General features: G+C 42.9%; 1 protein-coding gene across 1 annotated transcript in view; it reads right to left on the bottom strand.

Annotated features, from left to right (window-relative positions):
* Positions 1-26,156, bottom strand: part of ctnna2 (catenin (cadherin-associated protein), alpha 2) — a 678,725-nt gene that overhangs the window by 521,554 nt on the left and 131,015 nt on the right. Inside the window, exons 3-6 of the mRNA XM_067441162.1 lie at positions 22,690-22,885; positions 13,015-13,181; positions 11,566-11,685; positions 11,025-11,291 (exon numbers count right to left, since the gene is read on the bottom strand). Coding sequence (XP_067297263.1) covers positions 11,025-11,291; positions 11,566-11,685; positions 13,015-13,181; positions 22,690-22,885 — 750 coding nt within the window. The remainder of the gene's footprint in view (positions 1-11,024; positions 11,292-11,565; positions 11,686-13,014; positions 13,182-22,689; positions 22,886-26,156) is intronic.

Raw genomic sequence — 26,156 nt, 5'->3', positions numbered from 1 at the left:
GGGCTTACGCATCCGTTATCTTCCATTTACTCAGCCGTTTTGTCTTTCCTGTAAGATTTTAAAGCAATGTCCTGGGTTCAATACCAGTTAAGCTCTATTGACAGCATCCGTGAGGTGCGTCGATTACCACAGAAAGTAATTTGTTCTCATCCCTCAGTTTGTCAAATCAAGCGAAAATCATGTTAACAGTAATACACTCACAGAGAAGGATTATGGGAAAAGGCATTGCACTGGCAGAAGTGTTTTTAAAGTATGGCCACATGACTTAAATCATGGAACTACAATGATAAAACCAAACTAAAAAAATGCAGAATTTAGTTAATTGTTATGACATGTAAAGCTGGCAAACCCTGTACATTTAACACAATATGTGCATTGACACCCAAAACGAACTGTTGATTGTCATAATATGTCATGGTTAAAGCATTTAAAAGTATTATTATTAAATCATTTTAATATTTAAATATTTGATATAGAAACCCTGATACACAGGATCGAGCGATGAACAGAAAATATTTTTGTAATGTCATTTTTGTAACAAAAATGTATGTGTATGTGCCTTTACTGACACTTTTCATGCAACCTTGCTGAATAAAATCTTTAAAAAAAAAAAAAAAAGGGTTTACTGACCCTAAACGTTTGAATGGTAATATTGATCAGGCATAACATTATGAACTAATGTTGTGTTGGTCCCCGTTTTGGTGACAAAAAAGCTAGCCCTGACCCACTGAGGCATGGACTCCACTAGACCCCTGAAGGTGTGCTGTGGTATCTGGCACCAAGATGTTAGCAGCAGATCCTTTAAGTCCTGTAAGTTGCAAGGTGGGGCACCATGGATCGGACTTGTTTGTTCAACACATCCCAGAGGTGCTCTTTTGGATTGAGATCTGCGAATTTGGAGGCCAAGTCAACACCTCAAACTCGTTGTGCTCTTCAAACCATCCCCAAACCATTTTTGCTTTATGGCAAGGCGCATTATCCTGCTGAGAGAGGCCACAGCCATCGGGGAATACTGTTTCCATGAAAGGGTGTAGATGGTCTGCAACAGTGCTTAGGTAGGTGGTATGTGTAAAAGTAGCATTCACATGAATGGCAGGACTCAAGGTTTCTCAGCTGAACATTGTCCAAAGTGTCACACTGCCTCTGCTGGCTTGCCTTCTTCCCGTAGTGCATCCTGGTGCCACGTGTTCCCCTGGTATGTGACATACGCACACGGCCATCCACGTGATGTAAAAGAAAACGTGATTTATCAGACCAGGCAACCTTCTTCCATTGCTCCGTAGTCTGCGTGTAGTTGTTCATTTTGGAGGTGGACAGGGGTCACCCTGACTGGTCTGCAGCTATGCAGCCCCATACGCAACAAACTGTGATGCACTGTGTATTCTGACACCTTTCTATCAGAACCAGCATTAACTTCTTGAGCAATTTGAGCTACATTAGCTCGTCTGTTTGAACGGACCACACAGGCCAACCTTGGCTCCCCACGTGATCAATGAGCCTTGACCCTGTCGCTGGTTCACCACTTTTCCTTCCTTGGAGCACTTTTGATAGATTCTGACCATTGCAGACCAGGAACACCCCACAAGAGCTGCAGTTTTGGATATGCCCTGACCCAGTCGTCTAGACATCACAATTTGGCCATTGTCAAACCCTCTCAAATCCTTACACTTGCCCATTGTTCCTGCTTCTAACACATCAATTTTGAGGACAAAATGTTTACTTGCTGCATAATATATCTCACCCATTAACCGGTGATGAAGAGATAATCAGTGTTATTCACTTCATCTCTCATAATGTTATGCCTGATTGGCATATAATAGCCTAGACTTGTTTTGACTTTTGTTTGTTATAAAACTAAATGCTTTCTTTTTATATTTCTTTACATTTAAACTTTTTACATCTATTTATCAAATAATATATTCTTTGTATATATATATATACTCTAATATATGCAACTGTTTTCAACATTTCGAATAATAAATGTTTCCTGAGCACCAAATCAGCATATTAGAATGATTTCTGAAGGATCATGTGACACTGAAGACTGAAGGTTAAATAAATAAATAAACTATTTTAAATTGTAATATTTCACTGTATTGCTGTTAACTAAAGCATTGTTAAAATTCTGAAAAAAAATATTATATATTAAATATTTTTATAATTATTACAAAAATGGCATTTCATGTCAAAAAGGTTGGTCCCCATAACACAGGCAAAACCTTCTCATACACACACTTGACTTCAAAACAGGTCAGACTGAATATCAAAGCAGAACATTCCCTATAGATGACACATTTTCACAGAGAATTTTTAAAGAGATGTGTAATTTTTGTCATGTCATTACTATCTACCCGCATACATAGTCACTCTGATAAATAAGAGCGTGAAAGCTGTGTGAGCTGTGTGTATGAGCTTCATGAGAAATGCAGGAGGTCTGGGAGAAAGAGACTCATTAGCGGGACGTCTCCACACTTCACACCTCCGGCTGCAATTCCTCTTCCAGAAATCACATGCATCACTGCCACACACAGTCTAATACTGTCCAGCAGGTGTGAAAAAAAAACCCTCCATTTACACTGACTATCAATAAAGAGTGACCTCAAAAAAGCACGGGGACGAAATGTTGAGAGACAGAAGAGACAGGGAAAAGAAAACTGGCCATGCTTTGACTGTTAAAACTGTGATTCTGTGGATCAAACAAAAAAGCTAAATAGACTTCCAAAACACTTCACCATCTTCCTCTGTCTTCTGTCTTTCTTTGTCAAACAGTGCCATCGGCCCAGCCAGAAGTGACATATTTTCAGTCAATGATACATTTTCTATACACACTAAATAAATCTACTCTCACAAATATTTGAAGGACATTTTGTCGAACAGTTACCGTATTTTCCGGACTATAAGTCGCTCCGGAGTATAAGTCGCATCAGTCAAAAAATGCGTCATGACGCGGAAAAAAACGGCTCGGGTTATGTATATAACCCTTGTTCCCTGAGAGGGAACGAGCACTGCGTCGAAACGCTTTGGGGATGCTCCCTAAGCATCAGCGAATCTGAAGCCTGAATAAACACTAGTCCAATCCGATTGGTCGTGCGTGATGACGTCATTGTGACGGCGTACCCGGAAGTATAAAAGGGGAGCCGGCGCATAATGGCGGCAGTTCTTGCTCTGAAGCATGCGCTCCAGGCGTGCCGAGGTGTGGCGGTACGACGCAGTGCTCGTTCCCTCTCAGGGAACAAGGGTTATATACATAACCCGAGCCGTTCCCTTATCGAGGGAACTTCCCACTGCGTCGAAACGCTTTGGGGAACGAGTACCCACTAGGCCACACCGAGGGTAGCGCCTGTCCTAGTGTGAAGCCGGAAACCGGGCACAACTAGGGTTGGAGCACCCTCGCGCCAGGCGTCGCAGGGAGATCCAGGCTATAAAACCTGATAAAAGTGTGTGGAGTAGCCCACCCCGCCGCCTCGCAGATATCCTGCAGGGGGACCCCAGAAAGGAGGGCCACCGAAGAGGCCATGCCTCTGGTGGAATGTGCCCTCACGGCTACAGGTGAAGGCAAACTGCGCACCTGGTAAGCCATGGTTATTGCCTGGACTATCCAGTTACTGATAGTCTGGGTAGACGCAGGCAACCCCTTCTTGGGTGAGCCAAAACACACCAACAATTGTTGCGATCTCCTCCACTGTGCGGACTTCGCCAGATACACCCTGAGTGCCCTGACCGGGCAGAGTAGGTGAAGCCTCCCCTCTTCCGCCGTCACGTGAGGCGGAGGATGAAATGCCTGCAGAACCAAAGACCTGACCACCCTTGATGGGACCTTGGGCACATAGCCCGGCCTAGGGTGCAAGATGGCCTTTACTCCACCCGGGGCAAACTCCAGGCAAGTCGGCGTTACTGCCAAGGCCTGGAGATCCCCTACTCTCCTTAGAGAGGTAATGGCGAGTAGAAAGGCCACCTTAAGGGTCAGATTCTTAGGTTCTGCTGACTCTAGTGGCTCGAAGGGGGCCTCAGCCAATCCCTCGAGAACCACTGCCAGGTCCCAGGTTGGAACTCTGGACTGAGCCACAGGCCTCATCCTCCGAGCCCCACGGAGGAACTGTACAACCAGCTGGTGCCTACCCAAAGGCCCATCACCCAGAGGAGTGTGGAAAGCCGCAATGGCAGCCACGTACACCTTGAGTGTGGACGGGGTTAGGCCCGCAGAGAAGCGATCTTGGAGGAACTCCAGCACTGAAGCCACTGGGCAGTTAACTGGGTCCTCCTCACGCCTCCTGCACCAAGTGGAAAATACATTCCACTTGAGGCTGTACAGTCTCCTTGTGGACGGAGCCCTGGAGCTGAGTAAGGTCTCTACCACCTCTGCCGACAGGCCAGCCTCTAGGTACCTGGCCCCCTCAGGGGCCAAACCCAAAGGTTCCATATCTCCGGCCGGGGGTGGAAAATCGACCCCGCCGCCTGAGACAGGAGATCCCTCCTCAGAGGAATCTGCCATGGATGACCTGCCAGCAGGGCTATGATATCCGAGAACCAAACTCGCGTCGGCCAACGGGGTGCTACCAGAAGTAGACTGACCCCCTGCCGACGGACCCTCTCCAGGACTCCCGGGAGCAGAGCAATCGGGGGAAATGCGTACAGACGCAGCCTCGGCCACGTCTGCACCATGGCATCCAACCCCAACGGGGCTGGATGCGTGAGGGAGAACCACAGTGGACAGTGGGACGTCTCTTGAGACGCAAACAGATCCACTTCCACTGGGCCGAACCTCTCGCATATGGCCTCCACCACTTCGGGGTGGAGCCGCCACTCCCCGGGCCTCAGCCCCTGCCTCGACAGGATGTCTGCTCCCTGATTTTGAACCCCCGGGACATACATTGCCCTGATGGACAACAGTTTCCCCTGGGACCACAGGAGGATTAGATGCGCCAATCTGCACAGAGGGCGCGATCTTACCCCTCCCTGGCGATTGAGGTACGCTACGACAGCCGTATTGTCTGTCCGCACCAGGACATGTTGGCCGCGGAGGTCCGGGAAAAAACTCCTGAGAGCTTTGTAGACCGCCATCATCTCCAGGCAATTTATGTGCCAGGAGGAATGACGGCCCTCCCATGGGCCCCTCGCAAAGCGGCCGTCCATGACCGCGCCCCAACCAGTGAGGGAGGCGTCTGTTGAAACGGATTTCCGGCAACAGGACGCTCCCAACACTGGTCCCTGGGACAGAAACCAAGGTTTCTTCCATATGACTAGGGAACGAAGGCATCTGCGCGTTACCCTGATCATACGAAAAGGATTCCCTCTGGGGGAAAACCCCTTGGTTTTCAACCACCACTGGAGGGGTCTCATGTGTAGCAGGCCGAACGGTATCACGTTGGACGCTGCTGCCATGTGCCCCAGCACTCTCTGAAAGTGCTTCACAGTGATGGTGTGGCCTAGCCTTATTCCTGAGACCATCGCCAGTATGGTCTCGACGCGCGCGGGAGACAATTGTGCCCGCATCGTCGTCGAATCCCATACTACCCCTAGGAACGTAGTCCTCTGGGACGGCGTCAACACACTCTTGTTCGTGTTGAGTCTCAGCCCCAAGCACTTTATGTGGGCTAGAACGACATCTCGATGCCGAACCGCCATATCGTACGACTGGGCCAGTATGAGCCAGTCGTCGATATAATTCAGTACACGGATGCCCTGAAGCCTCATAGGAGCCAGGGCTGCATCCATGCACTTTGTGAATGTGCGTGGGGAGAGGGCTAGGCCGAAGGGAAGAACTCGATATTGGTACGCTTCGCCCCCGAAAGCGAACCTCAGGAACTTCCTGTGACATGGAAGGATGGAGATATGAAAGTATGCGTCCTTCAGATCTATCGTGACGAACCAGTCCTGGGACTGGATCTGACTCACGATCATGGGGATAGTGAGCATTTTGAATCTGAACCTCCTTAGAGACCGATTCAAATCCCTTAGATCTATAATCGGACGCAACCCTCCATCCTTTTTGGGAACTATAAAGTACCGGCTGTAGAAGCCGGACTCCCTCTCTGGCGGAGGAACATGTTCTATGGCCCCCTTTGCCAGTAAGGTCTTTACTTCTAGTTCCATTACCCGACCCCGCTCTGGTACCACTGTAGTCCAGGTCACCCCCCTGAACCCAGGGGGAGGCCGACCGAACTGCAGTCTGTACCCATTTTCTACAATGCGCAGGACCCATGTGGATACACTCGGAAGGCATTTCCATGCGCCGAGATAATCTACTAAGGGAACCAGCCTCTCGAGGCTGGCGTCGGGTGTTACACGAGCCTCGTCCCCGACCCCCTGAAGCGGTTGCCCGGCAGGAAGTGGTTGGGGACGAGTCTCTGTGTGCGGACGCGCCAGCTGCCCAGCCGCAGGTCTTTCCAGAGGCGGCTGGAGCAGCGTGCGTTCGCGGGAAATCGATGTGGCCCGAAGCGTCGTAGACGGCGGGATTACCACATCGATTTCCCCAGGGCGCCGCGAAGGAAGCAACCTCGGTTGCCCCCTCGCGGGAGGGACCGCCCTGAGAAGTCCTGCCGAGGCTAGGACTTCTTTGCGGCAGCCTTTCGCGCCTGAAGGACGTTCCTCAGATCGCCCTTCGGAGCGGAAGGCTGCTGTTGAGCGCGCCGCCTCTGTTGCCAAGCTCCCGGAGGAGGGGCTCTAGAGGCGACGCTCTCTTTTTGCATCTGACGATGCGAGGAGGAGCTGGTCGGCGGCTGAGGCTGCCCGCTAGGGCCAGCCTTCCCGGGCTTAGAGCGGCGAGGGAGGTACTGCTGGAAGGCCGCTGACTGTCTCTTCGCCTCCTGGTGTCTGGAGACGACGGAGTTAACCGCGTCCCCAAACAGACCAGAAGGCGAGATCGGGGAGTCCAGGAGGAAGGATCTGTCCTTCTCCTTTATCCCCGACAGATTCAGCCAGAGATGTCTCTCCGTTGTCACCATAGCTGCCATGGAGCGGCCGATGGCACGGGCCGTCTCCTTGGTAACACGGAGAGACAAATCCGCGACCTTCCTGAGTTCCAGTACGTCCTCCGGAGAGGGACCCTCGCCCTCATCCAGCTCTTTTAGAAGGTCAGCCTGGTAGGCCTGCAAGATCGACAGAGTGTGCAGCGCACTACCAGCCCGCCCAGCCGCCATATAAGCCTTGCCCACCAGCCCTGAGGTGTCCCGACAGGGTTTGGTGGGCAGCACCGGGGTTTTAAGGGACGATGCCGATTCGGGCGAAAGATAGCTCGCGAGAGCATCCTCCACCCGCGGCATCGCCCCATAGCCCGCCTCGCGTGCCCCCAGAACGTTGGAATAGTCCAACAGTGGGGGATTAGAGACACGCGAGGAATAGGGCTTCCTCCACGATCTACACACCTCGGTGTGCAGATCGGGGAAAAAAGGCAAACCCCGGCGCGGTGTTTGGACCCGGTGTGCGAGGAACCGGTCATCCAGCCTACTGGGTGGCCGAACTTCCTGTTCCTCCTGTGGCCACTCAATGTTGAGTTTAGCCACAGCCCGGGTCAACACCTCGACCAATTCCTCCTGGGCGGGCGGATGAGGCGATGGAAAAACCTCATCCCCCGCCCCGATGCCCGCGCCCTCCGGCTCCTCAGAACCGGAGAGAACGAGCATCGGACCCTCCGCCCCGGGGGAAGAAGCCGCAAAGCGGGCTTCCACACGGGGAGGAAGATCATCGGAACTGTCCGAGGAGGATTGGGAAAGTGCCGCAGCAGTCCCAAAGCCCTCGGACAGATCCCGCTGTGAGCCCCATGATCTGCGACGCCGCGACGCCTCAGCGACCGCGGGTCCAGAACCCTGGGGCTCACGAGGCTGGCCGGTCTCATCGAACACGGCCAGCCTAGAGCGGAGCAGCCTGAGTGTCAGCCGCTCACAGTGCTCACAGGCGGCTCCCTCGAGAGCCGCCCGAGCGTGCTGCACACCCAGACACTGCACACATAACAGGTGTGTATCCGATCCCGAGATGAAGCGGGGACACGGATGCACACACTGTCTAAATCCGCTCTTTCCTTCCATACTTTTACTATAAAGTTTTCACTCACACACACACTCGCAACTGGACAGACAACAGTAAATAGACAGACCAAACAGAGAGCGCTATGCTGAAGAGCAATAACTGCCGCCATTATGCGCCGGCTCCCCTTTTATACTTCCGGGTACGCCGTCACAATGACGTCATCACGCACGACCAATCGGATTGGACTAGTGTTTATTCAGGCTTCAGATTCGCTGATGCTTAGGGAGCATCCCCAAAGCGTTTCGACGCAGTGGGAAGTTCCCTCGATAAGGGAACATATATAAGTCGCACTGGACTATAAGTCGCATTAGGGCAGAGCTGGAGCCACGCGCATGCGAGCACGCGAGCACCCGCGCGCGCATGCGATCACCTGCTCGCGTGCACTTGCTCGTGCCCGCTTCACTGCATAACCCGAGCAGAAGAAAGAAAGTTTGAAGTGAGTGAGAAACTTGTAAGGGACTGGCGAAAAGCAGAGGTTACTTTAACTGTGATGAAGAAGAAAAATAAATCTACTTGCGGACTGTAAGCAAGATGGCCAGAGCTGAAGGAACGAGTCCACAGAGGCTTGAACTCTCTGCCGGGAGAAGCTCTGCCGCGCGAGACGAACGCTGTGAGACTCGTTCTCCGCTGCATATTTTACAACATGCTGTTTGTGTTTTGCAGAATAAGATTTTCTTTATGGGGACATTTTGTTTGTGTTCAGTCTTTCTAAGTTGTTGTCTATAAGTAAATATTAGGCTACAGGAGCAGCATAGAGCGCATTCTCGCGGCTATATGTTTATTCTTGTCAGTCAGTATGAATTAAATTTGATATATAAGTCGCACCTGACTATAAGTCGCAGGACCAGCCCAACTATGAAAAAAAGTGCGACTTATAGTCCGGAAAATACGGTATTTCTACATTGCAGGCTGCAAATTCTCAACTTGACTTAGATGTTAGCATATTGCTGCAGTGAATGAAAAGCATGCGTTCAATCAACACAAACAGAGCAGTTTTCAGACAGAGCTACAGTACAGAATAGCAACTAGAATAGAGGGAAGTACTCTTGACCATTAAAATCATCTAAAAGTCATTCCCTCCATTATTATGTTATGTCTGACCTGTAAGCTACAAGTTTACTTTACAGTTGAAATTGTCTAGTTTCTATAATTTTACCTACAATTGATTATAAAAACGAAAATATTAAAATAAAAGCTAATTTAAAATATTGATAAATACTACAACACAATATAAATAATATTAAAATGACACTGACAGTCACTGAGTACTGCTGCTTTTTGGAGTTTCATAAAGAATAATGCACATGTACATGTGCCATGTGCTCATATATTGGGACTCATAACTATCATCCTTCAGATGAGACTTTAAACTGATGTCCTGACTTTCTGTGGTCATTACAAATCCCAGTATGTCTTTTGAAAAAGAGTAGATGTGTAACCTCAGTATTCTGGCTAAGTTTGCCTATTGGCTTCTGTCCATAGAGTGGTACAGATATGACATCCCTTTGTAGGCCAAAATGTGTTAGCAGTTAGCATGTTAGCAATTCCGTTTCCTTCAAGTCAATGTTTTTTTTTTTTTTTTTTTTTTTTTTGTATTTAAAAAAGGGATTTTAGTTAAATGGCTGAAATAAGGTCTGTGGTAAACACAAGCTCAAGACATTTTCACAGTTTATTCTATGACATAAAATACATCAGTATTACCCCACTCAGTATTTTTTGAATCTGTTATACGTATCTTAAAAAGGCGCTTGCTAACAAGTGGCTAAAGGGGACTACAGAGACTGTCGAGGATAAACTTCATTGTGCTGAAAAGGTCAGCTTTTAGGCTGCTTTTACAGCCTCCTTATGCTCATAATAACCACTCTATGGTGATTTGCTTCCTCACTCTGTCTCCTCTCCACCAATAAGCTAGTGTGTGGGGGGTGTTATATATGAAGGAGTTTTGGTTCCTTGCCACTGTTGCCTTTTGCTTTTGGCTTGCTCAGTTGGGAACACTTCAGTTTTAACTATATTACTGATCTGCCCGCATTGATACTCTATGACAATTAAAATGAGCTGGATGTCATCACCTTTTGTTCTTTTTTTCCAGAGCGGATGCACAGCCGAATCAAATTCTGTTATATCATTTTCTTGTTAACACTGTGAAGCTGCTTTGAAACATTCGGCATTGTTGACTATATATATATATATATATATATATATATATATATATATATATATTCCCTCCTACCAAATAACTTAAACAGCTAAATAGCTTATTCTAAACTATTAATACTATATGTTTTTATCTCATTTGAGTGTAAGTAATTTCAAAACAAGTTCATCCCTGAAATGCCTTGAACCTTTTGTCAGTCACTAATTAATCAGACATCTTCCCGACAAAAGTCTTGGTGAAGATAAACAGAGGGCACATCATATTCCTAACTGTATACAGTGTCTCAATTCCACATTTTAACCTGTGTAAACAGCAGTGTTTACGATCACCTTTCTTTGTGACCACTAGATGGTAGTCTAACATCATACTCTAAGTAGTCTCTCACAGGAAGTTAATACATACTGCACTGGTTTCCCATTAAAGTCTATATTAGAATCATCTATACCTGATCTTCTTGTTTTAAAGAAAAAAGAAAAAGAGAATGAAGGACCAATTGCTTCTGTTATATTACAGACTATGGTGGTTAGAAGAATATACATTTTTTATTTAGTTTTGTTTTAAAGTGTCGTGAATTTGGACCAGTGTCGTGAATTTGGACCAGGACTTTCTTGAGTTTTTTTTTTTTTTTTTTTTTGAGTAAACAATGGAAGATAACAATGCCAGTGCTACTAGTGGTGTGGAAATTACACAATTTATACGCCAAATTGCTCACACAAAACGCCAAAGCACACCTTACAGGGACTTATAAGTGGACAAATTCAACTGCAAAAGTGTAAAGCTTGAAACATTAAACAACATGTTTTTTTTTAATTAAAAATGCCGCTTGGCCCCTTGGTGTACTCACATCAAACTCATTGAGAGCGGCGGCCAGCTCGCCGATGCCAGCGTGCCCGTGCTTCTCGTCGGTGGGTGAGGTGGCCTGGGCAGCGCTGGAGATGCCTCCGATGGCCTCTTGGACCTGTTTGAAGACGTAGTCTCGGTTGGCACGTGTAGCAGCCACGTCGGGGTGGCGCAGGAAGGCCTGGGAGGCGGTGTAGAGCATGGTGGCATTCTTCTTAAGAGCCCCGCGAGCTGCCGCCATCTCATCCCTGCACTGAGGGTCCTTCAGCTCCTGCCACACACATACACAAACAGCTGCATTTCGGTTGCTGTCGAAAGCTTTAGTAAAGCAGCAGATGAAATGAACGAATGAAATGAGTAGAGTTTGCTCTGCTCGGCATCCTATAATTGTACAAAAAACAATCAGCCAAAGACCTTTCATGTATGCAAAGGTTTATGATATTATGTATAAAATGTAAGCTTCTTAAAATTAAAACGAATTTTTATAATAATCATTTGTTATAAAATTCATGATATTCTATATAAGCTATGATATTTAATAATACCTGCTGTCTGCGAGCAGCAACATAGTTAAGTTTGACCATCTCTTTCCCAAACTCCTTAAAGCGATTGGCCAAGTCCTGCTCATTGGTGGCGTTCTTGACAGCTTCTAGAGCTTCTTCCACCTAGAAACACACACGCACACACACACACACACACACACACACACACACACACACACACACACACACACACACACACACACACACACACACACACACACACACACACACACACACAAACACACAGTGTTTAAACATCATCCATAAAATGAAAGGTATAAAAGTTACATAAAGCACATCAAAATGTGGTTGAGTGACGGTTACCTTTTGCTGTGCTTATTATCCGTTCTCCGGGGACACATATATTGTAAATTCTAACAGTTTTCACTCTTCGTAATGAGACTAGTGGAAGAACAAGGAGGTGCTTTGTCCCTTGTGGGACATATAAAAGTTTCTCAGTCACATCCTACACTATAAAAGTTCTTCTTTCGCAACCATTAAGTTTCACATATCTTAGTGCTCAAATTTGTTTAGTGATTACATAACTGAGAAGCCGCTGGGTAAAAAATAAAATAAAATAAAATAAAATAAAAAATTGTTGGGTTAGAGTGGGAAGATATGTGTCTGTTTTCTTTGTGCCAGTGGGGAACAAAAATTGAAAGAAAATAGAACGATGCAACTAGAAGAAAACGGATTAAGGGCAAAACTGTACGAGCAAAAAGCTCCTAAATTCATTCACTCTGAAATATAATTATCTACACCAAAAATACAAATGGAAAATATGAAGCCTATTTAATAACCAGAGGCAAGATAAGTGGTATTTGAGTGTTATTTATGCATTTTAATTGACTTGTGCCAGGAGGATGTTGCTTTGGCAATATGTGCAATGCAAATATAGAGCAGGGATGGAGATAAAGACTTTTTTTTTTTTTGGTTTCTACAATAAATAACTTCCCGTGCCCTTGAAATGAAGGCAGTGTGTGTACTTGGATACTGAGAGGCAGGTCTGGTTTGTTCTGACCCAGTGGACAGTGACCAGCTGTGAGGACTAGCCACAGCGTTGCAGCTTTGTACACTTGTTCAGAACAAAAAAGGAACAGAGAAAGGGTAGGTCTTAAAGTCTATATGGGCATCACATTCAATACACCTCCCAGATGCACATGGCTCTAATCTAGTAAAACATTAAGATGGGACTAGATCGTTTGCTGCCCCCGATTCATTTGTAAATTAATGAAATTATTTATTAAAATAATTTTAGGAGGAGGAAGACTTTTTTTATTCTGGGTAAAATGTGTTGAAAGTGACTGATAAAATGTCCTACAGATGTCAGCGACTTTGCAGGGAAGTCATTATAAACCTAGTAATGATATTTAATGATAGTTATTATTAATGATCAATACATCGTGATTAATGTCACATGATTAATGTCTGATGAACGGGAAGAGAACATACGATCTTGAGGTGAGCCAGGAGCCTCATGACATCAGCCATGTCAGCCAGGATGAGAAGGCGAGTGACGGCAGAGAGGAGGGCGCGGGCGGCACGGACCATCGTGCCACGTTTCACAGAGGAGCAGGGGTCATCCGCGAACTCAGAGGAGGCCATGCGCATCGTCTCACCTGCACAGACACAAAACAACCAGCACAAAACAACATATGTTTAATGTTATACCACAGAGCAAATCCCTTGTTCATATCTATAGGAATTTTAACTCGGGACCAAACAAAGCTGCCTGGACATGTCACTGGTTTATTAATAGCTGTACATCTGTTTACCAGTGAAATAAACTTGCGAGTACAGGCAAGATTGCCAAGAGTGTTCATTAGCGAAACAGCACACTTCGGAAAATAAATAAATAAATAAATAAAAACCTGTGCAAAGGATTGCTTGTGTCTGGAAAACAATGTGCCAGTTTTGTGTCAAACTATGTTGTCCAAGAAATACATTGTAGTGCATTTTTGCCAAAACATTTCAAAACACAAAAGAAGATATCAATATGCAGAGATTAATTAATCCAGAATACATAAAGCCATTTGTAGGTTGTCATAATAGTGATGTAAGCAGCTGTTTAATACCCTTGCATTGTGATTGAGTATTACATGACTATGCATTTTTTTTTAAAACTTTTACTTAGCACTTACTTTGTCAAAAGCGACCTTTTCATTTATGTATGTGTAATACTTTTTTTTGACATTGTCAGAATAATAGGCATATATATATATAAAATACGAGAAAAGCCTATTAATCTGACTATGTCAAAAAAGTGAAAATGTGCAATTTGTCTCAAGAATCATTGACAGAATCTATTAATGACCCTACAGTAAAGTGGACTTCCCACCTTTTATCTGAACAGGAGCCGCAGGCACGACAGAGTTGATTAATGAAAGCTTACAAAATGCCTGGTTGAGACATTAACAAATGTCATTGAATTTGAGAAATACATACAGAGATGCAAGCTTGTGGCAAACTGACTTCTCAGAGTCTAGGGAAAGAAAACGAGAATATTTGTTTTTAAGCCTGTCTGTGGGGGTGAACACTTACATGAACACAATAAATAAGGCTGTACCGTATGTGCGCATTATGATGTTTCTCTCACACAATGAACTAAAACGCTAGAATGTCACCTATTCTTAACAGTGTCTTGCTGCTGTCCCTCCACTTCCAGAGGAAATGTCAGCACTGTCCTCTGGCTCTGTGCATTTCTGTTGCAGCCCTATCTTCATGGATTACCACAGGAGGTTAAAATCTTTTTTTCCACTATAGATGTTTTTCAACCTCTACAGTACAATTGAAAGTCAATAGGACAGACATATTGCTCTGTAATTTGCATCCAATCTGTTTGAAACAATCATTTTTTGCAATATTGTCCTTTACTTTACTCAGTCAGAAATCCTTTATTCTCTTTTACCAACCAGGAATGTATTGAGGGCAGTGAATTCTATGCAGACTTAATAAAAAATAAAAAATAAAAATAAATCAGATGGACTAGATCTCAGTAAGCACAATGTTGACAGCCTTCTTACTTCCAGTAACTGCCTGATGAGCAAGCATTTCAAGGTTTTAGACACACGCACAGACGCACACACACTTGTCCTCTCTAAAGGGAGGTAGGTAATAAATATTTTTTACTTGAGGAGGATTTGAAAGAGGTCAAAATGATTTTATATGAACAATAATTAGCTTTGTTAAACAATGAAAAACTGTATGCTTCATTACTCTACATCCGTCGGGATGTCACTACTTCAGCCCGGCAGCAAATTAAGACTACTGAGAAAATGTTCATCAGTTCACCATTATTCTGTGTGGACAAAACAAAACATTTCGGATTACACTTCGACTGTAACTCTTGTTCCCTGAGAAGGGAACGAGACACTGTGTTGGTAACGAAACCTAGGGGACACTCCCTTCTGAAGTATATGAAACTATTCCAATCCTGATTGGTGCTGCATCATGATGTAGCATTTGAGGGCATACACAGAAGCTACAAATGGATGCCAGAACACAACAGCATTAGCTTTCGCAATGAAGCAAGTTGCTCATGAAGTGGCGTGAAGTGGCGTGGCTATGCGATGCAGTGTCTCATTCCCTTCTCAGGGAACAAGGGTTACAGAAGGAATCTTTTGAGAGAACTCACACTGCACCAGTAATGACACTTTGGGGAATGAATACCCACTATGTCACAACAAAACATGCTTGTTCTTGTGTGAAGCTATTTTTAGGCACAAATTAGGACGAGAGCACTCGTGCACCCGGTGTGGAAGGAAGATGCAAACTGTAAAATCTTAGTGGCCCAGGCAGCCGCATCACAAATCTCCTGAAGAGGACCACTGAGAGGAGGGCTCTAGAAGATGCCTTGCTTCTAGTAGAATGTGCCCTTAAGGCCACAGGTGAAGGCAAACTACGCAACTGATAGACGAAGGCAATAGCAAAGGATAACCCGCGCGTGCACCCTTCCGGGAGAAGAGCCCGTACGGCCCATACAAGGACATTCCGACCCGTTGATGTCAAGCGGACTCGTACTCGAAAACAAAAAAAATTAAACTTGTGAGAAACCGGAAGGAGTATTTTTGACACAGTATTTTTGACAACTTAGTTTTTGATACTTTGTCCATGTTTAGGATGGGAATCCAAGTCTTTAACAGTGTAAAAAGCTCATTTCACTCCCCCTTTAAGAATACACCGCAGTCCCAGACGAAGTACTGAAGGAAAATCAAAATTGAGTGGAAGTACATAGGAGGGCAGAGCCAGGCTATTAAATTCATGCTCTCTACAAACAACTGGAAAACACATTCCACTTTAGGAATGTGATGTACAGTCTCCTCGTGGAAGGAGCCCTGGAACTGAGTATGGTCTCCACTACACAAACAAAAAGGCCAGCCTCCAATTACTGAGACCTCTCAGGGGCCAGACCCACAGCTTCCATAACTCTGGCCGGGGGTGAAATATTGTAACTTGTTCTATGGCCTCCTTTACCAGCAGTAAGTGAACCTCTTGTTCTATTACACGAGTCTGGTCCCAACAGCACTGCCAAATAGACCAAAAGGGGAAATCAGAGCATCAAGAAGAAACAAATTGTCCTTCTTCTTCATCCCAGACAGATTTAACCATATATTTATCTCTGTGGTTACCAGTAATGACATGGAGCGGCCAATGAAATGGGCTGTCTCCTTGGTAACATGGAGAGACAGTTCTGCAGCTTTACTAAGCTCAGCAATATCCTCGGCGTGGGCCCATCGCCTTCGTCTTCGAAGGTCGGCCTGGTAGGCTTGCAACATAGCCTTGGTGTGTAAGTAAGCACCAGCCCGACCCACAGCCATGTATGTTCTGCCCACCAAAGCTGAAATGTCATGGCGGGGCTTAGTGGGCAGTGCCGGGCTTTAAGGGATGAAGCAACGTTGGGTGATCAGTAACTGGCCAAAGCCTCCTCCACCTGCAGCATCATCCCATAGCTATTCTCTCTCACCCTTGTGATGTTACAATAATTTAATACTAGGTTTTGGAGCGAGGCGGAAGCAAGCGAGGGGAATTCACAACTCACTGTGGAAGTCAGGAAAAAATGGCAAACCCCGGCATTGAGCTTGCGATTTGTGCTTCTGTGCTTCAGGAAGCGCTCATCCAACTTGCTTCTCACATGAGCTTCCTGACTTTTCATGTGGCCAGCTTATGCTAAGTCTGGCCACAGCATGCGTCACAACCTCAGCGAGCTCCTCTTAAAGGGATAGTTCACCCACAATTGAAAATGTAATGTTTATCTGCTTACCCACAGGGCATCCAAGATGTAGATGTGTTTGTTTCTTCAGTAGAACACAAATTAAGATTTTTAACCCCAACCGTTGCTCATATAATGCATGTCTACTAAACTAAACTAAACTAAACTAATATAAACTAAACTAAACTAAACTAAACTAAACTAAACTAAACTAAACCAAACCAAACCAAACCAAACCAAACCAAACCAAACTAAACTAAACTAAACTAAACTAAACTAAACTAAACTAAACTAAACTAAACTAAACTAAACTAAACTAAACTAAACCATCTTTGCCACATCTAATATCAACATGTATTGTAATCTAAGTGAATTAGAGTAAGCTTTTATCTTTGTGTTAAACCGGGGAGGTCCTGTCAGGGCCATGTGTTAAGCCTTTGTGGGGCCCTGGGCTAAACTTTTTCAGGGTCATTGAAACAGATTAGACTTTAAATTACATGAATCTGTGGTGAAATAACCAGATTTTCACTTCAATACATGTTTATTTTAATGCGAACAACGTTCTATCACTTTAATTCAGCACGTCCAGCACAAAATAGACAAAAACGATCGACGCGCTGCTGCAGACGCACAGCTCCTGGAAAGCATTGCCGGACCGCATCCGTGTGCAGTGAGAAAGCTGAAATACGTTAACATATAACATATATTGGGACAGGCGATCTATTCGTGATCAAACTATTTGTGTTACAGATCTAAGCAGTTCATAGGAGTCATTTGTTGGACTACTACACAATAATAGAAAGTCATGTTGTATTATCTCATCACATTTGAAGTGCCGCTAATGTAAATCGGTAGAGGAACAATTTATATTTTATGCATTGGGAATTTGGGATACACTAGCTGCCTGCTGGGGTGGCAATGGTCTTTCTTTTAGGGTGGCAGCTGAAACCCTGGTAGATCCACCCCTGCCACTGTCATATTTTCTTACATTATCGTTCGACATGTTGATGTGACGATGTACTGGGTGTCTGCTGTGACTCGATTCGGGTGTGTGACAACGATGCTCATCATACGCATAATTACCTTGATCCAAAAAAAAAAAAAAGGATAACACAACCTGGTGTTCGGGGCCCTGGGCTGCAGCCCATGTTGCCCATTAGGATAACGCGGCCCTGGGTCCTGTAAAAGCCAGGCAACTGCTATTGAGATGCTTAAGGATTTATCCAGGTCCTAGAGACCTTGGTGCAGAGCATTTCGGCTAGCATTAGCCGGATAGCATATTGATCCGTCAGATGACCCTCAGCTCTCATTTCAGCAACCTTGTTGAAAAACCACCGAAGTCTCTTTAGTTTGCAGTAGATCTTCTGCATTGTGTTTAACTGCATACTTTGCATTGTAGAACAAAGAGGGTGAAACATGTTTTACATAATGTAAAAAAAAACCATTATGTTTCACACAGACAGTCAGTCTTGTGACTGGTAAGTCATTAGGAACATTATGTCCAACCTGTTTTTATTAACCACATCCCAGCTAAAGGTCAGCTTGGTAATGGTCCACACAGAATATTTTAACACACTTCATTCTGCCCCTGCAGCCATGGGGCTTGGCTCAGTCTCCATCTGTCAGTACAGCAGTCCCTTCACTGCAGATCTGAGAGAGAGTTTGCATTTTCACCACAAATAACTCTTAAAAACTCTTTGAACAGGGATAGAAGTCCATTATTATTTGATAAAAAATGCAGTAAAATGTGAAAATAACTATTTTAATAGAATGATTTCTATTTTAATTTATTACATTTATTTTTTATCATTATGCTTCAGAAATCATTCTAATATGCTTTGCTGCTCAAGAATTGCTTATTGTTATATACAGTCAAACCAAAAAATATAATTTTTACTGGTGCAGGACACTATAGTTTATACAGTGGACTACCAGTAAAACTGATACACAATGTGGGACCAAAGTGATTCAGACACTTTGACCTGACCATGTTTTGCTGAAGTGTTTTTTATTTTTTATTTTTTTTTATGCTAATGTGATCTTTTACACCACAGACTGAACAAAAATGAATAATTGCTCAGTAATTGGGTGACTTAAAGTGGTATTATCTAATTGTGTTGTTAAATTTGACAGCTGACAGCTGATGTAATTGTAATCCATTACGTACCTTTCTATCAAAGTTATCAAGATTAATTTACTCTGACAGTTTAACTCCGAGTTCTTGTCATATGTTATTATCATTTCCATTAACTATAGTGAATAAAGTGTTATAATTTGAGAAAATGTTGAAAGTGTCTGAATACATTTAGTTTTTAAGCTGTATTATTTTTTTCCCATGACTCTTTGTGAATAGAAAGTTCAGAAGAACACTAACCTTTTCATTTGAATTCATATTTACCTATTATCCCCCCCCCCCTCCCCGTCATTTAATTTATGGCACAAGATAACCAAAAATATGTATAGATTTCCATGACTTTTACAGGCAAGGAAACCCCTATCTAAAAAAAATGTATAATAATAATAATTCCAATAATTTTCCTTATGAGAATCCTGGAAATTGTTGTACTGCCCTTATGAGCTGAATGTTCCTCTTTGTTTTTCTCATGGATTGGTTTATATTTAAAGTCCTGAAGACAAATAATCACCCCGGAAATCATTAATATTATATTAGCAAATAATTTAAACTAAACAAATTAAATGAGAGGTTTCACACATATAACCTCAGCGTGCAGTCCTCAAAACAAACCACAAAAAAATAACAGATCATTACTAATACAATGCAATGCTAGGTAATGCATTTCAGCTTTTGGAGTTTAAAAGTGGCATTTTTCCTCTTCTCCACAACCTCATAATTGCACTTGGACTGTGTTTATGGGGTGATGAATGTTCTGTGGAGCACCATCAATAACTGTTTGCCATTTTCATAGAGGTAATTTGGCTGAGCAAACAACTTCAGTCCAGACCAATGAGTATGCAAGGTTTGAAAAAGGACTCAGTGTATGGGAACGAGAGGAGAGAAAACTTAGTAAGAGTGAGAGAGAGTGTGTGTAATGTGCTGCCAGATAAGGGCGGTAAATAATAGGCAGAACATATAGGTGAAGGAGGAGAAAAAAACTATAGCTTAGTTGTCTGCAAACTGCTGCACATGAGCAAAAAAATGAAACAAAAAAACACTAAAGACCGCAACATCTTTCCAAAATAATGAGTTCAATGGTGCGATAATATGACAGATAATACTTCTCACTGATTGACACATGACCCTAAATGTCTTTCTACTCTCTTAAGAATCCAGCATGACTAGACAGGCAACTAGTCAGGAGACAGCATTTTAGTCACTATATTCCGTTATAAAACCTTTAGAGTTTTAATATAAGTATGTTTGACTGCTTGATGGGATGCTGGAACAAATAATCAACTAACAAGGAATGTTCTCAGAACTTTGGCTAAGATTCTGGCAATGTACTCTCAAAGTTATAGAGCTTATAGCAGAGCCATGCCAGCTATGAAAGTGATGCTGTGAGGGATAGACTTACCCTTCCTTTGAAGGAAGAGAAGAAAAAAAAACCTGTATAAAGTTTTTTTTGTATACTGAAATTTCTTGTAAAGATATTTTTGTGGCGTTTAAATAACAGTACAACCCACTTAAGAGATTTATGTCCGTTTCTCACAGCCTCGCTTTCATCCCTATTAAAATAAAAGACAATGTGCAGCAGAGAATAAAATAAAAAATAATCTTCCAGTAACATTAATAAAATGTGCATTCAGAATGATCTGGTCTGTAATATATACTCTAAAGGTTCATGAATGAAAGGTTTTCTGAAACGGTTTTGTTTCACGTTCGGTTGACATTCATCTAGCATATTTTAAATGTCACTACTTGTTTCAGGATGCTGAAGAACATGTAAAAGAACATGCAAAAAAAATGTTTTCCAATGATAAATGATCAAATTGAGTGTTTCTGAAAGTCTATCAGGACATTTATGAATGAATCCTCCCTGTTAGCGAATCAATTGGCTGAATCGGGTGAATGATTCAATGACCAGTTCATAAAGAGAGTCATTCCCTGCATCCCAATGTGCATACTATCCACCCAATTCGCCCTAAATAGTATTGATTATTACTAGGGATGGATACCCAAACCCGGTATTAAATCAGCCCCAGTGCTGAATTATGAAAGACCGCAGTATCGTTAAGCTTTGACGCTATCAGTTCTGCTGTCGGTACTGGAGCAATGAAGAACATACACTTAGGCTACTATTTATAATTGCTTTATAGACATAATATTGCGGATTCTATATTGCTGCCCGTTTCTATAAGTAATATTATTAAACCATGTGTTAGATTTTTGCTAATTTCAAACGAGAGAGAGAGAGAGAGAGAGAGAGAGAGAGAGAGAGAGAGAGAGAGAGAGAGAGAGAGAGAGAGAGAGAGAGAGAGAGAGAGAGATCTCACGAGGCTACAGCGCACACGACACGACAGTCCCTGTTAATGAGTGACGAAGAGGCAGCGTCTAATAAACCCAGACGATTGTGTCATTAATGTGAATCAAACAAAAGGCGCAGAGAAAGATACTCGCAGTAGGTAATAGATTAAAAATCATTAATCTATTAATTTGTATAGTGAAAACTATGCAGTGTTATTGTATATTTGATTTTTAGATGTCTTTTGTAGGTCATACCCAAAACAGTAATGTTAGTAGACCTTCCTGAAATTAAAGCACCACATTTTATTTGTATCTTTGTTTTATTGTATATTTACTGTATTTTTTTGACCATTTGTTTTTACTTTGTGTCTTGTTCTTATCGTATGCATATATAAATCAAAAAATGTCTGTAAAAATGCACTAGTGATAGAGGTTTTACATTCGTATTGTTTAAACATTGCTATATTGTTTATTTGGCTATAGATATTTTACATGTTCAGATGTTAATTAATTACATGTTCAAGTGTTAATTATTTTCTTACATTTTCTTTTTATTATAATAAAGTTTAAGAAAAAGAACCAATAAGGATACCGTTAAAGTACTGGATCGTTAAGCAGTAGCGGTAAGAGTATTAATACCGTTAAAACTAACGATACCCACCCCTAATTATTAATGAAAACCTTTTTTTCTGTGCATTTAGGATGGATAATATGCACATTGAGATGAAGGCATTTACTTCATTCTTGAATGAATCAGCTGTTTGAACGAATCAAATAAATGAATTACTCAGTGACTTACATAAGTAGACATTCACTGCCACCTACTGGTTTCCATTATATAATAATATATAATAATAATAATAATAATAATAATAATAATAATAATAATAATAATAATAATAATAATAATAATAATAATAATAATAACAAAACAATTAAAGCTACACTATGTAACTTTCTCATCCGCTAGAGGGCGCCTATTTAAAACAAAGGCGTAGTTTGATGAGGCCAGGTTTGAGCTCAGAACTCCCTCAGACGCTTTGCTCAGTCGCCCCGGCTCCTTGGTTAAAATAGCAATTTTCTCACAATTTACAAATAGTTGGAAACATTTGGGATATTATAAGAACTCAACTGAACAAAATATATAAAACTGGCCTTGTGGTTTTTGGATATTTTACTGCAAAAATCCCACATAGTGCACCCATAAAGGTATAATTCACCCAGTGGAATAAATTCTGTGTTGAATATCTTTTAAGAAATTAAGTGTCTATTTGACACTTTTCTTATTTTACACAATCTTTTGGGAGTAATTTCTCAGCCGAATTTGGTGTGCGCTTAATGTGTAATTAATTAAAAAAAAAATTTTTTAATGACATGCAGCCCTAGACATAACATTTTCATAATGTAACATTATGGAACATTATCAGAAAAGAGAACATATTAAACAGATTTATTAGTTTGTTTTTGTTCCTCAGGGTGATAACAGGCTGCTCACCTTGCTTGCGGACGTCCTCTACAGCCGCGATAAGCTCCTCCTTTAGATCCTGGCTGTCCTTAGCAATCTGCTCGCCCTTTTCTAAAAAGTTCTGGGTCGCCTGCTCCACAGACACAGCCAGCACATGAGCCTTCTTAGAGCGGCCCTTTTTCTTACTGGATGGGCCTTTGTTACTGGTGTTGACCAGGGTGGTCACCTGAGGACGAGAACAGTCAAAGATGAAGATAAATATAAAGATGGTTGTGTAAAAAGCTCTTCTACTCACATTTCGACAGAACTGCATAAAGCAGGTCTAGCAGCGTAGCTCATTGGCACATTTAATGAAAACTGTAATGCACACAAGGAAGATTGAGCTCAAGTTTGTTTATTTCTAAACCAATGGGTCAGAAAAACTGCTGGGTTTGTGTGTTGCTTTCAGAATTCAGAAGTAAGGAGACGCTCAAATCAGTCAGACATCTACAGCTTACATACATAGACCAGCAATTAAAAAATGCAGTCAAGCGCAAGGACGTGCCCCAAATGTCCACTTCAAACTCCCCATTAAATATCAAACATAAACTGTAAAACAATTCAGGTCTCCAACTGAACATTTTCTAGTGACTGGTCACATCTATTTTTTTTCAGTTGGCCAAATAGAATTTCTGTAAATTAAATTGCATCAATTCACAGAAATTCAATTTGGCAAACTGAAACATTTTGATGTAATCAGTCACTAGAACATTTTCAATTGGAGAGGCCTGACATTTTTTGCAGTGTAAGTTAGTCACCATACAAAGTCAAATTACATTAAACCTTGAATGGTAAAAATGCTAGCATTTACATTATTGTTTTAGTTCAGTTAAAAAAATGTATGTTAAAATACCGGATTTTATTTCCATTTAATTCTAAAAGAATATTTATTAAATATAATATTTTAGGATTACATGAATAAATAAAAAATAACTATATATATATATATATATATATATATATATATATATATATATATATATATATATATATATATATATATATATATATATATATATATATATATATATTTTTTTTTTTTTTTAAATAATCTTTTGCTTGTGTGTTTTTAAAGACATTATGCTAATGTTGGAAACTGTGATAGTGATTTTTTTTTCAGGATTCTTCGATTAACAAAGTTAAACAACAGCATTTGACATATACAGTATATGGGATATATAGTATTTATATAAATTCAGGATGTTATTACCATCAAATACTATCATTTAATTGTACTACTATTGTACATTTTATTGTACTATGTCATTAATGACTCACCCTAATGTCGTTCCACACCCGTAAGACCGTTCATTTTCGTAACACAGTTTAAGATATTTTAAATTTAGTCCGAGAACGTATCCAAGTGTATGCACACTATACTGTCCATGTCCAGAAAGGGAATAAAAACATCATCAAAGTAGTCCATATGTGACATCAGTTAGTTAATTAGAATCTCTTGAAGCGTCGAAAATACATTTTGGTCCAAAAATAACAAAAACTATTACTTTATTCAGCATTGTCTTCTCTTACGCGTTTGTTTTCAAACCTCAAATAAAGATTCAAACGGTCATGAATCAGTTTATTGATTCATGATTCGGATCGTCAATGTTACGTGATTTCAGCAGTTTGGCAGTTTGACACGCGATCCGAATCATGAATCAATACGCTGATTCATAACCCTTTGAATCTTTATATGAGGTTTGAAAACAAACGCGGAAGAGAAGACAATGCTGAATAAAGTCGTAGTTTTTGTGATTTTTGGACCAAAATGTATTTTTGATGCTTCAAGAGATTCTAATGAACTAACTGATGTCACATATGGACTACTTTGATGATGTTTTTATTCCCTTTCTGGACATGGACAGTATAGTGTGCATACACTTGGATACGCTGTCGGACTAAATATAAAATATCTTAAACTGTGTTCCGAAGATGAACAGAGGTCTTACGGGTGTGGAACGACATTAGGGTGGGTCATTATTAATAAACAGCTTTATTCTTGAGACTACCGCCAGAATGGTCTTGATTCGTGGGAGAGTTGCGCCCGCATCGAAACCGAATCCCATACTACCCCCAGAAAGGTCGTTTTCTGGGCTGGCGCCAACACGCTCTTTTTTGTGTTGAGCCTCAACCCCAAGCGTTGGATATGTGCTAGAACTACATCTCGATGTTGAACTGCCATTTCGGACGACTGGGCCAGTATAAGCCAGTCGTCGATGTAATTTAGTACCCGGATGCCCTGAAGTCTCAATGGAGCCAGAGCTGCATCCATACATTTGGTAAACGTGCAAGGGGAAAGAGCTAGACCGAAGGGAACCACTCGATATTGGTACGCTTCGCCCCCGAAAGCGAACCTCAGAAACTTCCTGTGGCATGGAAGGATGGGGACATGAAAATAGGCGTCTTTTAAATCTATCGTGACGAACCAGTCCTTGGGCTGGATCTGACTCACGATTGTGGGAATGGTTAACATCTTGAACCTGAATCTCCTCAGAGACCGGTTCAGATACCTCAGATCTAAAATCGGCCGAAGCCCTCCATCCTTTTTTGGAACTATAAAGTACCGGCTGTAGAACCCGGCCTCCCTCTCCGACGGCGGGACCCACTCTATGGCCCCCTTTGCCAGCAAGGATTTTACTTCTTGTTCCATTACCCGAACCCGCTCTGGCACCACTGCAGTCCATGTCACCCCATTGAACTTTGGCGGGGGGTGATCGAACTGCAGTCTGTACCCTATTTCTACAGTACGCAGGACCCATGTGGATATATTCGGAAGGCATTTCCATGCGCCGAGATAATCTACTAAGGGAATCAGCCTCTCGAGGCTGGTCTCGGGTGTTATTTGAGTCTCGTTTCCCGTCCCCTGAAGCGGATGCCCGGCAGGGGACGAAATACGATTTTCGATATTTGGACACTCGTCCCGCCCAGTCGCAGGTCTTACTCGAGGCGACTGGATCGAAACGTGCCCTAGGAAAAACGATGTGGCCTGAAGCGTCTGTGACGGCGGGATTACCACATCGTTTTCCCTTCGAGAGCGTCGCGCGAGAGACAACCTCGGTTGTTCCCGCGCGAGAGGGACCGCTCTCTGAAGCCCTACCACAGCTAGGACTTCTTCCCAGCAGCCTTCTTAGCGAGAAGGACGTTCCTTAGATCGCCCTTCTGCACGGAAACCTGCTGGTGAGAGCGCCGCCTCTGTTGCCAGGCTCCCGGAGGAGGGGCTCTAGAAGCGACGCTCTCTTTTTGCACCTGACGGTGCGAGGAGCTGGCTGACGGCTGCGGCTGCCCACTAGTGGCAGCCTTTGCTGGTTTTGGCCGACGAGGGAGAAACTGTCGGAAGGCTGCTGACTGTTTTCTCGCCTCCTGAAACCTGTCGACGACCAAATTAAAGGCGTCGCCGAACAGGCCAGAAGGCGAGATCGGGGAGTCTAGGAGAAAAGTCTTATCTTTCTCCTTCATCC

The sequence above is a fragment of the Pseudorasbora parva genome, chromosome 4 (assembly GCF_024679245.1).
Source record: "Pseudorasbora parva isolate DD20220531a chromosome 4, ASM2467924v1, whole genome shotgun sequence".
Taxonomy (NCBI): Eukaryota; Metazoa; Chordata; class Actinopteri; order Cypriniformes; family Gobionidae; genus Pseudorasbora; species Pseudorasbora parva.
This window is presented reverse-complemented; position numbering and strand designations above follow the sequence as displayed.